Below are 18,268 nucleotides of genomic sequence, written 5' to 3'. Positions count from 1 at the left end.
CCTACTCATAATCAAATGGTGCCAGCGGTCTCTGGCCAAACACATGCATACTTCATTGTTCTTGTTTGGTACATTCTGAAATGTATTAATTTCTCTATCTAAAATGTAACATTTATCAGCACCTTTGTCATAAGAACAGCTCTACTGGGTCAGACCAATGCTCCACCTAGCCCAGTATCCTGTCTTTTGACAGTGGTCAGTTCCAAATGCTTCAGCAGGAATTAACAGAACCAGGCAATTATCAACTGATCCATCCTCTGTCCCAGCTTCTGGCAGTCAGAGGCTTAGGGACACCCAAAGCAGGGGCTGCATCCCTGACCATCTTGGCTAAAAGCCATTGCTAGACCTATCCTCCAGGAAATTATCTAAAATAATTCTTTTTTGAACCCAATTATACTTTTGGGCTTCACAACATCTCCTAGCACCAAGTTCCACAGGTTGACTGCACTGTGTGAAGTACTTCCTTATGTTGGTTTTAAACCTGCTGCCTAACAATTTCATTGGGTGACCTGTGGGGCAGGACAGGAGAAGACAACCTGGGCCCTGTGGCTGGCCCCCTACCTGGCCGGCGAAGCCCAAGTGACCTATATGACCCTGAGTGAGAAACAGACCAGGAGCTATGACGCAGTAAGGGCAGCTGTCCTAGATCGTGTGGAGCTGTCCGCCAAGGTTCCAGGCAGCGAGGTGGACATGGGGTTTGCAGCCCTGGGCGTTCACTCAGTAGTTAATGGACTGGGCCATCCAATGGCTGAGACCAGATGCCCAGACAGAGGGGGAGATCATGGATGTGCTCATCCTAGAACAGTTTTTACATGGCCTCCCCAAGAACATATGGATATGGCTGAAAAGACACCAATCCAGTACGGTAGAGGCAGCCGTAAAACTGATGGAGGAGTATGCAGAGGCAGACTTCCCCAGGAAAGAAGACACCCATATAAGGAAGAAGAAATTGGGAGAAAATCCAGGCAACCCCTGACCAGGAAGGGTCCGGAGAAAAAACGGGAGAACAACCAGGGAGCTCCCATTGGGACCAGGCAACCAAACATAAAATGGGGGACTGCCTGGACATGGCATGTGGCTTTGCAGAGATTTGCGGGTGGATCAACTTTGGAGGGTAGAGGAAGGGGCGGAAACTGTCCACCATTCTCATGATGGTGGGGAGGAGACCCCAGCGGGGTCTGGTGGATACAGCCTGAGCCTGCTCTATTGTAATCAGAGGGCTGGTGAAGCCACAATGGATGATTCCCAATGCCAAAGTGAATTTGGAGAGCATCCATGGGGATGAGAGGCAGTGCCCAATGGCCCAGGTGCCCCTTGAGGTCCAAGACAGGTTCTGCTGGAAACAGGTTGGGGTAGTAGAGGGCCTGCCGTACCCAGTGGTGGTGGGCACCGACTGGGACCCCGGCCTAAGAGGAAAGCAGGTCAGGGGAGGAAGGCCCATGGTAGGAAAAGGGGAAGACCCCTCGAGGAAGAGGGAAGAGATCTCTGAAGCAGAACACCCCTAGACAACCGAGCCCAAATCAGGAAGGACGGGAGAAGGAAAGAACAGAGGAAGCATCCAACCCCATGGCCCTCAACGGAGCCGAAGGGCCTAACAGAATTCTCTGTAAAGGGGACCCCCGGAAGATGAGACCCAGGCCCCGCTTGATGGGTTTTTGGGAACCTGAAGTCCTGGGTGTCCAGGGGAAAGCTGGGATCAACCCTGAACTCCTGTCAGAGGCAAAGGAAGAAAAGGAAGGGGGGCACTCCTTGGGGTGTGACTGGTGAGAGGACCTGTGGGTGGTGGCAGAGCTATGGGAGCATCCACTTCTCATGCAATGTGGCTTCTGCGGGTGGAGGATGGCTGAACTTCACAAGAAAGATCCGGCAGGTCACCAGAAAGACGAGGGAGGACTCCCCCATATGGCCCGCCCACTAGGGGGCAAAGAGGACTTGGATGGGCGAACCTGGCAGTTGGAAAAGAGGGGTTCGTGTGTGACAGGGTGCTGGGCAAGAATGGCTGACTCAGCCTTCTGTCACACCAGTTCTCAATAAGAGAAGTAAATTGCAGCTGGCTAGAGAAAACTTGCACCTAATTGGTGAATGGGAGACAGCTGCCTGTCCAATTAGCCAGGGGCTGTATAAAAGGCTACGAGGAAGGAAGCCGGGCAGGAGCGACAGCTCTTCCCTCCTGTGTGCAGACACTAGACCCCAAGCTGTGTATGGTGAAAAGGAGGTGGAAGCACAACCTTTCATAAACAGCACCAGTGGTTACTGAAACCCAGGGTCTCGGAGTGACTGTCAGCACAGCAGGGGCTGGAGCTACAAGTGGTAACAGCTAATTTAGAACCCGTCACTTTGTATGGATAGTTGGGATTATGTTTTCCAATGTGCATTACTTTGCACTTATCAACACTGAATTTCATCTGTCATTTTGTTGCCCAGTCACACAGTTTTATGAGATCCCTTTTTAACTCTTCACAGTTAGCTTTGGACTTAACAATCCTGAGTAATTTTGTATTGTCTGCCAACTTTGCAATCTCACTGTTACCCCCTTTTCCAACTCATTTATAAATATGTTAAGTAGCACTGGTCCCAGTACAGATCCTTAGGGGACCCAGTTATTTACCTTTCTCCACTGTGAAAACTAACACTTTATTCCTACCCTTTGTTTCCTATCTTTTAACCAGTTACTGGTCCATGAGAGGACCTTCCCTCTTATCCCATGACTGCTTACTTTGCTTAAGAGTTTTTGGTGTGGCACCTTATCAAAGGCTTTCTGAAAATCCATGTACACTATATCAACCGGAACCCCTTCGTCCACATAATTACTGACCCTCTCAAAGAATTCTAATACATTTGTAAGGCACGATTTCCCTTTAAAAAAGCCACATTGACTCATCTCCAATATATCATGCTCATCTACATGTCTGATAATTCATCGATAACCAATGTCATATTTGTGCCTATCTTAATTCCTAGTTACTGTAAACTACAATTTCTTATCATGCTGCTTATAGCCTTTCGTGGAAGATGTTATTTAGTACTTTATATTTTTTCAAATTCCTTCACAGACATTAATTAAGCTTTAACACTCCTCTGAGATAGATAAAATTATTCCCATTTCATAGCTATGGAAGCTGCCCAAAAATTTTGAATGCCACACTTGAGCGTTCACAACTCCAGCAGAAGTCAATGGGACTTCCAGGTGTATTCAGGTCCTCTGAAAAATCAAGGTGAACTGTCAATGGGGAACACAAAAATCAAGGCATCCCAACATTAGTGGACACTTCTGAAAACCCTGGCCTAAGTAATTTCAGAGACTGACAGATTATAAAGCCATATGGGACCACTGTGATCATCCAGGCTGTCTTCCTGGATAACATAGGCCATAATACTTCCCTAAATTAATTCCTGTTTAAACTATGGGATTTATTTTAGAATCATAGATTATTAGGGTTAGAAGGGACCTCAAGAGATCATCTAGTCCAACCTCCTGCTCAAAGCAGGATTAATCCCCAAATCCCTAAATGGCCCCCTCAAGGATTGAGCTCACAACCCTGGGTTTAGCAGGCCAATGCTCAAACCACTAAGCTATCCCTCTCCTTGGAATTAAGAAACCAATCTTGATTCTAAAATGTGTTGTGATGAAGAATTCACCACAATTGTTTGGAACATTTTACCGTGGTTAATCACCCTCACTGTTGAAAAACTGAATCTTATTTCTAGTCTATATTTTGCTATCTTCAGCTTCCAGCCATTGGATCCTGTTACACTCATGCCTCTTAGAGTGAAGAGCCTACTATTCAATTTGTGTTCCCATGTACATCTTTAGACTGTGCTTAAGTTACCCCTTAACCTCTTTTTTGATAAACTTGATTGAGTTCCTTGAGTCTATCACTATAAGAAATATTTTCCAATCCTTTAATTGTTTTCATGGCTCTTCTTTGAAACCTCTCCAATTTTTCAACATCCTTCTGGAATTGCGGATACCAGAACTGGACACAGTATTCCAGTTGTAGTAGCACCAGTGTCACAAACAGAGGTAATATAAACTGCCCCACTTCTATTCAATAGTCCTGTTTATACATCCAAGGATTGTATTAGCCCTTTTGGTCCCAGCATCTCCCTCAAAGCTCATGTTTTGCCCGTAATTTGCCTGGAGCCAAGATCAGAACACAAGAGTTATTTAGCTGTACCTGTGCCTCAGGAGTTGTTCCTGTAATCAGTCCATTAGACCAGGCCTCCTCCTCTGACACGAAGAAGTTAACAATAGTGATGTTATTTAATAGGTCAGCTAATAGGAAATGAAGCAATATCCTCTTGTGGACTAAGATTACTTTCATGATTTCCCTATAGTATGTAGTCTAGAAAGGGACAAAATGTGGGTTTCTTCCCTTTGGTCTCATGTATGAGAGGGTAACAAGTCAGCTGTTTGTTAAGAAAACAAGCAGAGCAAGCTTCCATACTTTCCTCCATACAAAACAATTTTTCTGAAATCCAAGCAGGGTGCTTTATCAAATAAACTCTTAATCTTTCTGCAACCTTACCTGCTTTTTAGATTTCACTAATTACATGTGGTACAAGTGTCCCCAAATCTCACAAGGATTTCAAGTTGACTTCTCTAGAGCCTTTGCATTTTTAAATATTTGCCAGCAAGAATATAGTGTTTTCAATACTCTAGGCATACAGCAGCCACTGACAAACACAAAGCCAGTAAAACTTTGCATTTAGTCCCTATCTTTCAACTTACCATTCATTAGTACTGAATGGCAGATTACACACACTCTGGCTTCTTTTCTGTCCATGTACACCAACTTGCATTTCAGACTACAGCATGCTGCACAGAAAACCTGGGGCAAAAGAAAAAACATATTGAACTACTCAATGTTTCATGATAAGACTAATTTAAATAGATTAATTCAGATACTGAATACATTAGAAGGAGCAAAATTAGAAAGGAAATTACCAATAATCCTCCAACAGCATCACAGTGAAACTGATTAAGATCAAATGACCTAGTATTAGTCTCATTTAATCCTACTGGACTAAGCACTATCTGCAATGATACAAATGTACACACTCCCCACAGGAGTAATTTAAAAATGCAGGTTTGAGATAATGGCTAATGGACCAGGAAAATCATATATGTAATCCCTCAGTGAACTGCGGGATTGGGAATTAATAGTGGCCACCTTTACAGCTCTCTAGAATGAATCATGTTTAAAACACAACACTGGGAAAGTGTTCAGGCCGTTTCTCTGGTCACTTAAATCAAAGCCAAAACTGTATGGGGAGATGTAGGGGGGTTTCTGTAAAATACATTTCAGAAGAAAGGACAGCCATTTTGTCTCTAAACTTGAGACCTGCATTGTTGTAACTCTCAGTAGTCCAAATGAATCACCATAAAAGTGTCTCCTCTCCAGCCACCCTGGCTACCTATTAAGACCTGTCGGTACATAGTACACCTATCAATCCCTGCAGTATCCATGCAATATGGGTACCTATCCCACAGTTCCAACATATGTCTTTCTCAAAAGTAGGGTTTGGGGGAACAGTAATCCAGTCTTAGATACAGAGCCAAAATGTGTAAATTAGTATTTTTCAATATATAAAATAGCAATAAATTTTGTAAAATTAAATATCAATGTTACATATTTTCAAAGAAGAAAAAGCCTTATGATCACTGCCATGCATTTTTTAAAAGAGAACTCATATGTGCAAAATTACTGAAGCTGCAACAAGAAAGTAATCAGGAGTACAAGACCCATCCCACACAACACTGGTTGCTAAAAGGGAACACACTGCATGACTTGTGCTGGAAGGACCAACTGGAATGCTGCAGCTTCATTGCCAGTACTTTCCACCTGCACCGGACTAACAGCTCAGTGACCCCAGGAGGCATGCTACAAGAAAGTGAAATTGTAGCAACAATGGCAATGCTTGTGCACCATTACAAACATTTGTATGGAGACATGAGGTACAATGTGGCAATGCAGTGGTGCCTGTAATGCCCAAATTCTCCAGTGCAGAGAAGATTCTGGCCAGTCTATCTTAAGGTTTACAATGTGCATTTAAATAAAAAGTCAGTGTTTTCCCCTATGTGTCCTAGGGCTTTTGTTCAGGTGGCATATGAAGCCACTGATGAGTGCACATTTCATGCAGAAAAACAGCTTAAAGCATATGAAATTCAGATGCATCAGACACTATGCTGTAAACTCTCTGACAGTCAAGTCGGAATTTTAGATTTCCACCCAATGTAGTTTCAATTTTATTTGGTTTTCATATGCATAATTAACAGTGTATCTTTCTTTTAATCTTCACAGACCTTCACGTAATCCTATACTTTTTTCCTATCCCAACTGCAACATTTTTAAATCTTGCACATTTTAAAACTACATACAAAGCCCAGTCTATACTACAAGTGAGTCAAAGCACTCTGTTCCAACAGTTAAACATAACAGTGTCTTTCTACCTCCTAGACCAGTTAAAACGACAGAGTTGGTTCAGTGTGCACTAAAAATGTTGGCCATATTGTAACGAGGGGCATACATTTTGTAAACAGGTCTTGTAATTCTGTTGTAGTTTGTAAGGTAGAAATGAAGCCCAAGCCTGAGACAAGATTTTAGCATACAAATGATGAGAGCTGGAATAACAGTTTTGTCACCTGGATGATCTCATCTAATGGTGGGTAAATTATAACATTTCCTTTTCTAATTATGTCAGCTATACTTTACCAGCTTTTAAAGCAATATTACCAGCACTGGTTTCTAAGTAATTTATTTTGAGATATTCTGCTTCATTTTAATTCTCAGGGAAGCCTATCCACTGGAAAATTCAGTTCAGATTTAAACTAGGAGGACAATTACAGAACATGGAAAAAGCAATGTCCTCAACCACAGACCAAAGGACTAAACTAATTAATCTCTAATTCAGGACCCTGTGAAGAAGATTACAGTCTGCATTTAACAAAGCTTTTCAAGCACAATGATTTCTATGATCTAAATATTAAACAGAAATAAATAGTAGAATGACAAAACTTTAACACCTGTTCTCATTGGCATCTTTAACTTTGTATACAACACCTGCAGTCCACCTACTACAATCAAACATAAACAATATTTAAGGTGAAAGTGAAGTGTGCTTTCATGTTTTTCAGCAATATATATATATATATATTTGAAAGCAACTGTCAAGCAATTAGTATTTCAAATAGCAGAAAATGGCAGCTTGTCTAAATGCAACAAGCTTACACAGTGCAGTTACAAGTTTTTCTGTCTGTTTTTGTTTTACTACTTAGTGCAAGGAGAATCACTAGTTTGGTTTACAGAACAGAACTGTCACATACAAATACTCCACTTGTTACTACACAAGGATATTACACGTGACCACTACAGATGACAATGGAAATTACATATACAAAATATAAACAATTAAAATCAATAGTTTCCCCTAAAATATATCATCACTTTTCAGGTTCTTAAGTTTAAAACAAAGTTTGGTAAACATGCATATTTAATTTCGGCCCACTCCCCTGATGTTCAGTGGCTCACATTGATTTTGTCAATTACTATACAAATTAAAACATCAACACTTTCTCCAGGTGTTATCCAACTATATTTAAATGCAGGTTTTAATCTCAAGACTTTTTGGCCACTATGATTAGTTTTAAGGGAAACTGTTGTGTTACCATTCAGATTCAGAATCTCTTAGATTATCAACACTGAATATTTAAAAAAATCTACATTTTTTGTCCCTTATGCGGTCTATTTAGCTATGTATTTCTGTTTACCCTTCAGTCATTTTCATTTTTTGTTTCTCATACTAGTCTCAGAGTTTAAGGCTAGAAGGGACCACCAGATCCTCTGTTCTGGCCTCCTGTACATCACAAGCCACTAAATACCACACAGCCACAGCACATCAAACCCAACTTCCAGAATTAGACCAAAATATTACAGCCTTCAGAAGACTAAATGACGGTGTGCCACAGACAGAGAACAGGAGAGGCCAAAGGGCATCAATACTACTTCTAAAACTTGTGTTTCAAGCAGAATGAATAGCTGGTTTTCTTTAAACACCCCCAAAGCTTGTAGTAATTTGGTAAATTCACAAAAAACTAAAGAATGGCCTAGCTACTTGACAGTGACCCTTTAAATAAGTGACGGCTAAAATCAAATACCAGTCAGAGGCTTTATCCTGTTTCCACTGACATGGTTTAAAAATTCTCATTGATTTTGGTAGGAAGAGGATTGGGCATTTAAATACATCAATAATTGAAAGATGCACTAAATGTAGGGATTTAAACTATATCCTACAAGTAGATAGTGACTGTTTATTACTTATTTTTAATTATTTATTGCATATTCTAGTATTGGTGGATTTCAATATTATTTGTATTAATAAGAGTATGTGTTTATTCCAAAAGAGGTGCTTAACCAGTCAGAACTATCATGAGAAGAATTTTTCATCAAGTCTCAAAATAAAGAGAACATAGAACAAATGCAAAAATATGAATGTGAACACAACCCACTTAACTGGTAATTTGATAAACAGTCCTTTCACTTAATTGGACAATTGCCAGGAGAACAGATTCAGTGTTATGTATTTTAGTTGTTAAGAAAGACAAATGTCATACCTAGACAGCTATATGGGACACTTAACGTTTTCTGCAAATCTTCTTCCTGGAGCAGACAGATATGAATCTATGTTTGCTGAATTTGACTCTTTTAGGTCCTCTGTTCTCGTTATTCTGCTCCCCAGGGCTATTCTGGCAGCTAAAGATCTGATCCAAAGCCCAGAGGAGTCAGTTGACTTCAGAGAGCTTTGGACTGGACCCTAAATGAACCAAATTTACTTTAATATGTTTATTTTAAAAATGCATTAATGTTCCATTTTCATCTTATTTTTAAAGTAATTCATGAATGTTTGCCAGCCTAGTGTTTTTAAAATTAATTTTGAATCATCCAATGGAGACATTGCACCCCATATTCTTCAGTGATATATGATTATGAAATAGTTATGATGTATTTTATGCAAGATATGTCACGTGAGATGTCATAGAAAATGTTACGATTTGCTGAATACGATTATCCTATTTGTATGCATGTATCATTTTTGTTTCTGAAGTTATGAATACTAACTATGTATCTGTATTTCAAAAGTAGTTACATCTGGGTAACACCCACTGGACAAGATGCTTTCAGTCTAGATAGCTGGGTGGGGAAGGGCCTATTAAGGTCAATGAGCCATTAGTAAAAAACAACAGAAGCTTATCTCCCACCTGGGGAGCCTTCCTGAGACCGCTACAGACAGCCTCCAAGTAATGACCACTATGACTCTACAAAGACATGTGATGTGACAACTTGTCTCTAGATTCCATCTTGGAATGGCAGCGTTTTTTCCACAGACCAGTCAGGGAACCCAGCTTTGAAACAAACGGTTCCTATCATATGCAAAAGCTATATAAGGCAGAGAGCAACATCATCTGTTGATCTTCACTCCCCACACAAAAAAACCCCTGGAAAAACTTGAGGAAAAAAGACTGAACTGGGGAAACTGCTGGACCCAGGCTAAAGGGATTTTTAGCCTGTGAATGAAATATCTGGGGATTCCAAGCTGTATAGCAAGTGCAGCTTGCCCCTTAACAATCTGTAGCCTCCTTGTATCATCTTAAGGTGAGAATCTGCTATTGATATCCAGTCTATTTAATATATTAAACTTAATTTGCGGTTGTTGTTTATTTGCTAGGTAATCTGTTTTGATCTGTTTGCTATAATTTATAATCACTTAAAAACTATCTTTTGTAGTTAATAAACTTGGTTTTGCTTTATCTGAACCAGTGTGTGGAAATCATAACTCAGGGGCAAAAGACTGTTGCATATTCCTCTCCACATTGAGGGAGAGGGCGAATTTTATGAGATACGCTGTACAGTTTCCTGTGCAGTGTAAGGTGGTATAACTTTGGGTTTATACTCCAGAGAGGGTGCATACCTGAAGAGCTGGGAGTAGCTTTCCCATGCAGGGGCTGGTCAGATAGCCTGCTTGTAACTACAGCCAGGTGTGTCCCTACTTGTATGTATGCTGGTGAAAGTGCAGTCTGGAGGACTTTGTAGCTTGTCACAGCAGTACAGTGTGAGAGGGAGCCCAGGGGCTCTGGGGTACCTCAGTTCCAGGTGCCACCCAGGGGGAACCCGTCACACTGATCAATTAGTTTTAGATTTCTGTTTGCAGTGGTGTGTGCCATTTACTTATACTTCAACAACAAAATATTTACAAATATTTTATGAACTGTTTTATCACAAAAATGCCATATTTGCATTTAAACTAATACAACCCTATCTAATTAATAATGGTGTACGGTTAAAGATAAGTTCTTACTAAGAAATACAATTAGTTATAATATTCAAAGAAACATTCCTCATACCATAAAAACACATTTTAAAATTACATTTAATTGACCTTCCTACACAATTCCTCTTAATAACCATAACACCACTCACCTATCCATCAAATTTGGGAGAATCTTATTATAGTCAATACATTTTTTCAAAAGCAAAGATATATTTTGGTAAATACTGGAGGTAGCATGTACAAAGCAAGTAAAGGGGACATAAAAGAATGAAGATAGTCAGCTATGTTACCCAGCAGAAAAATTGGCAGTTCAATAGCTCACTTCCTGTCCCCATCAACAGGTTTCAGTGTTGTTAATGGAAATTATTGATGCAGAGATTTTTGAAAACTAGTTTTCTGCACTTAGTTATTTTATAGCAGTCCTACATGAATTCAATATCTGTTAATGGCTACAATCAACTAACAAACTGCTTTTAAAGGATAATCGTTCTTATCATGAATAACCAATGGTTATTCTCTATTAAAATAATGTGAACAATGTAGAATAGGTGAGCGTCTAGAGACTTTTTAAAACGAAACTAACCAAATCAAATGGACTATGCTACTGTGCTTTAGACAGATGTCAGAAGCAATGGTAGCTAGCGGCTTGTGTGTATACGTATGTGTGTGTGTGTGTGTGTGTGTGTGTGTGAGAGAGAGAGACAGAGAAAGAGAGAGTGTGTGTGTGTGCGTGCACAAGAGAGAGAGAGTGACTACAAATAAGGGAACACAAGGCTTTGTCACTGAATATGAACTTACCTTCCCACATGCTCTGCAATGATGCCTCCTTTTGGTGAATGTAAATCTGGCCTCACATTTCATGCAGTTTGGTGCTTGAGAATCTGGAACCCAAACTGGAGCCACCTCACCTAAAGTAGTAAATGGCTTTCTGGTGGGAGCTCCAAACTGGCCAGCTCTGAGATCATTATCTGGACTATCTGGGGCTCCTGCAAGGCAAGGACTACTAGAGACCCCAGACTCATACTCTTCTAAATGTTCCCCAGTGGTATCAGCACTGGAGGCCTTTAATGCTGTCTCATCAGGAAACATATCTGCTGCCAACGTTTCCCCTATTTTTGCTTTACCAAAGACATCATTTTTATTTTTAGTATTACCTCCACAGTTTGGGGGAACAAGGTCGTTTTGTAAATGGTCCGATAATGGCTTTGGAATTTGCAATTTAAGATTTGTAGGTTGTTTGGGTCTTGCACCACCAAATGGAACACTGATAGTTTGCAGGTTAGTTACTGTTTTTGGTAACGTTTGCCCTTGCAGCGATGGTACCTGACTGCAGAGATTATGTAAATAATTTTTCTTCATTTGGTCACCAGTGTTGTTTAAAATGAGACCACTCCCATCAGCAGGCTCATTTCCTCTTTGTTCATAAACATTAGTGTAACATTCTGACTTGCTCTCCTCTATCTCCTTTTCCTCTGTCACGGAGTCTTCCTTGGAGGGTAAAGTCTTTGGAATATGAGCAACAATTGGGTTCTGCATTCCATAGGAATCACAACCATTAGACAGAGAGCTTGCTGCTGATGTACCCATAACATCAGAGAGACTGGACCCTTCAAGCTCATCTATATAAATCCCCTTTATGTCCATGCCTGCTTCCATCATCTCATCTCCATCTTTCCCACTATTACTACAAGCCTCCTCAGGCTCTTTCATCTGCAAAAGTCTTTCATTCCCTCCATGAGTTTGCTTATTATTCAGTTTAGTCAATTCCCAATTAGTCATCTCCTGAGATTCAGGAAAACACTCTGCCCCACTGAGCAATTCAGCTGTACTGAGAATTTTGTTACATTCATCGACTTCACTTTCCACACCACTAACATCCTCGGAAGAAATACGTTCTTCAAAGCATTCACTGTAATTGCCACTTTCAGACATATTAGGCTGGCAAGTTTGAGAGCGCACAGGTAGCCCAGATTGATACAGTTGAGATGTTTGTTCTTCTACAGTTTCCTCTATCATGAAGCTTCCATTACTTGAACTAGAGGAAGAATTTTTAGCTTCCAGATCTGTTCTTTGAGTAATTCCTCTGCTAATAAAATCCTCAACTGATGCACAACTCTCTTGTGTTTTAACAGTACCATCAACTGGTCTCTGCAATAAGGTCAATGCATTAATCCCTGCAATTGTAGACTCTGAGAACAGAGAGTCTCTATTAATATTAAAATCATCCTTTAATCGATGGGGGAGGCATGCATTGGACAGACTATCAGATGAAGTATTAATCAAATGGCTAATGGAGTCAGCCTCAGCATACAGCCGATCTAACTGTACTCCTTGCTTTTCTGTATCTGTATCTTTTACAGTGGATCCATTTACAGTAACACCAAACTGATCATTCTGTCGGTTTTCATTATCCAGTGTAAAGCTAATAGTGTCCATTAGGGACTGAGTGCTGTAATTTTTACAATCCAGCAAATTGCCACTTTGTAGAGTCCTTCTGTCGCAGTTATGCATGACTGCCACTACTAGAACATTTTTCTCTTCTGGCAAGCAGGCTGGATTTCCACATTTCCTTTCTCCTGTTTCCATAGCATTACACTGATCATCCTGATTACTATTTCTCTTCATTAAATGATCATCTGCTTTTGCCTGATCATCAATCCACACAGTTGGGGTCTCTGGATTTATACTAAGATCCATTCCATTAGCACAATGATCCTTCTCTCCTCCTGTTGGAGTGGTGGTCAGGGAGAAAGACTTTAATCTCTGTTGACACTCATCAGGAATTGAAGCTTCATGCACGCTGGACAGAGCTGGATTATAGAACAGCCGATGAGAAGGGGGATCTAGAACCTGATTCCACTTTGCACCCAATAATGTAGGTGAAACGGCAGTATCTGAAAAATTAATAGTTTAAATAATGACTATATTATAATCCTTCACGGTGACACAACTCCCTCAGCTTTACTTTATCGGATAGTTAACCATCCATGGTTCCTATAATCCTTTTATATAACAAAACTACTCCTAAACTAGAAACACACAGATGTCTAAATATGGACACAATAGCAAAAGACCACTTACTAATACTTAAGTGTCCAAGATGAACATCTAATAATATAAACTGCACAGAGTTTCTGGAAAATAACATCTTTAGGGTTATGCAACCAGTCAGTTGTCCAGTTCTATTCTGAACAAGCAATTCTAAATTGATTGATTGATACAATAAGTAGAAAGGGGGATGGGACATAACCCAAAAAATCCTCAGTTGCCTCCACAGTAGGAGGAAGGAAATTAGAGCACACAAAGGTTTTATACTTAGAATATGATCGCCCTCACGCTAGGATTTATGTGCAGTGACATTTTTGTCAGGGTGCTTAGTTCTCCCAATATTGAGGAAGAATGTTTAAATAACTGTTTTCATAGAATTGTTAAAAACAAGTTGCATCAATATTTCTATTCCTATTAGGTGTTGTAAAGCCCCTTATTTTCCACAAGCTACAATTTTAATAATATCCCTTTAAAATTTTTCTACATCAATAAACCACCTCACCACTGATAATACAGGTAAATAGAAAATGATTATGAGATGCTGTCCTCGGTTAAGGAAAACCATGTAAAATCACAGGTGGCTTTGCAAGTAATGAGATCAGTTTGCAATTCATGAAAATTAAAAGGATGTTACGCTATCCTGCCCCACATATGGTTTTCTCTGTGTAATGCCAAACACACAACCTTTTTACAAAGTCACTCACCTTCATTTTGTTCAAATTCATCTAAAACCTTATCGAGGTTATATGCTTCTGCTTGGAAATAGTTCTCCATTTGTCAGAAAATACCAACCAGTTCCTTGTCTGAACCTGTCAAACAGAGACCAGATTACCAACAGGTATTCAAGATTCAGTTAGCAATATTCCATTATCTACTCCCTTTATTTACCAGGAGAAAATTCCCTCAAATATATACAAAATGTAGGTCAATTTAAAGTATTGCACACACAAATTGAGGGTTTTTTCTGATGATCAAAATTATTTCTGCACTTGAATTAACCTAATCCTAATTAGCTGCTTCCCCATCAAGATAAATTTTGATTTTTTTAAAATTTGGCAGCCTTCAAAGTTTACAAATAATGTCAAAACATATATGCTTTAAGTTTTAAGCCAAGTCTAGATTTTTTTAAAATAATTAACTACCTAAGAGCACATGTGAAATGTAAGGCACTAAAACCCAGCATACTGACAGAGCAAATTTACATGTAGAATTTGTTGATATGGGCCAGGTGGCTGAAGTTACAATGTTGTTAACATTTGGGAGAGGATGTTTCATTTTCATATGCTGGCTGTCAGAGCAGCTGAAACTATTCTAATCAGATGAACGGAAAGTATACTAAGCCATTTGAGTCTGCAAGTGTAAGTCATTTCATAGTACACTTCATTCCATACCACACCAATTACAAGGCATTATATGCAAGACTGTCTTTCAGAGATACAGAAATGAAATGCTTCATGAAATCTAAATGGGAGAGAGCTATTTTTCCATGTTCCAAACCTCCCAGATTTTTCCCACCACAATATAGTGATAATCAAGAGGAGGAATCTTCCACTCTTATTTACTGACAGCATTTCCACCTTAACTGATGAGCGGAGATATTTTTCAGCACATTATCAGTAAATCAAAAATCACACTATAATCATACCCTTTTGCCAACATGGCTCATTACTGGTAGCACAACTAGGTGTTTCAAGGACCTTCTTAATATCTCAATTTCAAGGAATAAGTTAACAGTGCTGTCTGCCTCACCATTTAAATGGAACTATCAAACCTGGTAAGATAATCTGGTACAAGTTTCAGATATCAAAGGTGGCGGTGCAAGCTTCCCTATATTGCCTTCCAGAAGACCCTCAAAAAGGCAAGACTCGCTTTCACAGGAAGCATGAGTTTGACAGGATTTCTGCAATACTTAAATTAGCACCATGTCTGCTGTAGATGTGAGAACTCCCACATTTGACACACAGACCATGGAAAAGCAACACTATTTAATGAACGAGACACTCAACTGAAGTTCAGGATTTAGTCTCATTCTGCCACTGGACTAGCTATATGGCTTTGGACAAGTAATTTAATATGTCCATGCCTCTGTTTCCATATTCATAAAATACAGATAATACTTCATTCCTTTGCCCCCTTCCTCCCAGAAGTAGTGTATGAATAAATGTGAAATGCTCTGACACAATTGCTGAGTAGATTCTAGTGATTCCTAACAACATAAGTTAAGGTAAACACCCTGTCATAGTCTCTTTCCCCAATCTGAACCTTAGAGTCCAAAAAATGAGGTACTAGCATGAATTCCTCTAAGCTTAATTACCAGCTTAGATCTGATACGCTGCCATCAGTCAGGACTTTGAGTGCCTGATAAACTCTGGTCTCCCCAAAACCTTCCCTGGGGACCCCTAAGACCCAGACCCCCTGGATCTTAATACAAGGAAAGTAAGCTCTTTCCCTCACTAGTGCCTCTCCTAGGCTTTCCCTCCCTGGGTTACCCTGGAAGATCACTGGGATTCAACTCCTTGAATCTTAACACACAGAGGAATTCCACCTCTCCCCTCCCCCAGAGGCAATACAGATTCAAGCTCCGTGAATCTAAAGCAAACAGGACATTTACCTTTCCCCACCCTCCTCCTGTCTCCCGGACAGAGAGACAGAGATAAACAGAGAGAGCACGTTTTTCCTCCCCCCTTTCTCCTTTCTCCCACAAATTCCCTGGTGAATGCAGACTCCCTTCCTTTGCCTTAACAAGGGGAAAAATTAATCAGGTCTTTTACAGAAAAGCTTTTAATAAAAGAAAGAAAAAGTAAGAAATCTCTGTAATTTCAAGATGTAATATTACAGGGTCTTTCAGCTTATAGAAACTGGAGAAAAAGCCTCCTCCAACAGAAATACAATTTAAAATACTTCCAGCAAACTACACATTTCAAATAAAGAAAAAGCAATTAAAAAGACTATACCGCCTTTCTACCTTTGTACTTACAAAATTGGAAATGTAGCAGAAGATTAGCAAGAAACCTGGTTGCACGTCTGGTCCTTCCAGAACCAGAGAGAACAAACAAAACCCAAAAACCACAAACAAAGGCTTCCCTCCACCCAGATTTGAAAGTATCTTGTCCTCTGATTGGTCCTCTGGTCAGGTGTTGCAGGTCACTGTTTGTTAACCCTTTACAGGTGAAAGAGACATTAACCCTTAGCTATCTGTTTATGACACATCCCCATTAAAAGATAGTGTCAGGGTGGAGGGAAAACAAAATGGGAAGGGTATTTAAACTGAGTCATTAAGGATATTTCTTCAACTTAACATAACCAGTCAAGTGACACTTTAGCTCTGACAGCACAAAAAATATAATCTTTTTACTAACAATGGTTGCCAGCATTGAGATGCGCTGAACTAGTTCTGAAAACATTTAAATTCCCAGCACAAACATTTTCTTTGTTACAGAGTGCATGCCATAGCATGCCTACTGTATATGGGGCCTTTGATTTGACCTATTCCTTGGAAATCATCTGAAACAAAAGGGAGAGAAAAGGTCTTATTCTCCTCAGGACTTGTTTCAACACTGTGTGATGAGGGGGAAAACAGTCAGGGTGTCCACAGACAGAGCTGGCTCCAAGTTTTTTGCCGCCCCAAGCAAAAAAATTTTCCTGTGCCCCCCAGCCCTGCCTCAACTCCACCCCATTCCACCCCCTTCCCCAAATCCCCGGCCCCGCCTTCTCCTCCAGGCATGCTGCATTTCCCCTCTGGCCCCTCCCTCCCTCCCAGGCAAGCCTGGGAGGGAGGGGGGAGAAGCGGAGCGGCGGAGTGCTCGGGGGAGGAGGCAGAAGTGAACTGGGGCTGGGGGGGAGCAGTTCCTCTGCCCCGCCCCAGAGTTACTTCCTGTGGCCCTCCCTGCGCCCCCCACCGCCGCAGTTCACTTCCGCTCCGCCTGCTCCCCTGAGTGTGCCGCCGCCGCTCCACTTCTCCCCCTCCCAGGATTGCTGCAAAACAGCTGATTTGTGCAGAAAGCCTGGGAGGGAGGGGGGAGAAGTGGAGCGGCAGCACGCTCGGGGGAGCAGGTGGCAGTGGAGCAGAGGGGGTAGGGGGAGTGTTTCCTTTCCCCCCACCCGAGTTACTTCCTGTAGCCCTCCACGCACCCCCCACTGCCGCAGCTCACCTCCGCTCAGGGCCGGTTCCCAGCTTTTTGCACCCCAAGAAAAAAAAAAAAGGGAGCCGGAGTGCCACCCCTTGGAAAGTGCCGCCCCAAGCACATGCTTGGAGTGCTGGTGCCTAGAGCCAGCCCTATCTACAGAGTCCGAGTTCAAACTTGTAAATCACAGCTAAACAGCCCCTCAGCTTGAGCCCCGTGAGCCCAAGTCAGCCGGCATGAGCCAGTCGCAGGTATCAAATTGCAGTATAGACATACACATAGTGCCTGAGAGGTAGTCTGACTTCATGATGAACAGCCAGCTGCAAGGTTTAGGGTCTGTTGTCCATGCTACAGATACAACTGAATCAGGAAACTAATTACAGCAGGGCTGCAATCTGAAGTTACACTTCATTCCGCTACCTTGTTTACACCAGGAAAATGCATAATGTTAGAAAATATATTGACTAACACCTTTTAACTACCACAGTGTTAAACACAATTTTTCCTTTAGTTTGAACAAAGACAGTTGTATTTAAACACATCAGCAGGTCAACCAGCAATAATGCAAAATTAAGGGTGAGAAATCAAGCATTCAAATGTGAGGATATGCAGATTTAATGTTTTTAAGCTCAACGTTAACTTGCCTCCTTGTGTTTATACCTCGACATCGAATTACAAATTATTTATCAATAGATAATACAATGGAAATGTCTTATTTTTAAGTCTCAGTGACATCTACAAAACAAATCCATTTTACAGAAAATCAG

The 18,268-nt window shown here is 40.8% G+C and overlaps 1 protein-coding gene across 1 annotated transcript in view; it reads right to left on the bottom strand.

Annotated features, from left to right (window-relative positions):
* Nucleotides 1-18,268, bottom strand: part of ZFYVE9 (zinc finger FYVE-type containing 9) — a 104,706-nt gene that overhangs the window by 33,874 nt on the left and 52,564 nt on the right. Inside the window, exons 3-5 of the mRNA XM_032768402.2 lie at nucleotides 14,082-14,186; nucleotides 11,128-13,223; nucleotides 4,733-4,832 (exon numbers count right to left, since the gene is read on the bottom strand). Coding sequence (XP_032624293.1) covers nucleotides 4,733-4,832; nucleotides 11,128-13,223; nucleotides 14,082-14,151 — 2,266 coding nt within the window. The 5' untranslated portion in view covers nucleotides 14,152-14,186. The remainder of the gene's footprint in view (nucleotides 1-4,732; nucleotides 4,833-11,127; nucleotides 13,224-14,081; nucleotides 14,187-18,268) is intronic.

The sequence above is a fragment of the Chelonoidis abingdonii genome, chromosome 7 (genome assembly GCF_003597395.2).
Source record: "Chelonoidis abingdonii isolate Lonesome George chromosome 7, CheloAbing_2.0, whole genome shotgun sequence".
Classification (NCBI taxonomy): Eukaryota; Metazoa; Chordata; order Testudines; family Testudinidae; genus Chelonoidis; species Chelonoidis abingdonii.
Note: the sequence above shows the minus strand (reverse complement) of the source record. Positions and strands in the feature narration are given on the sequence as shown.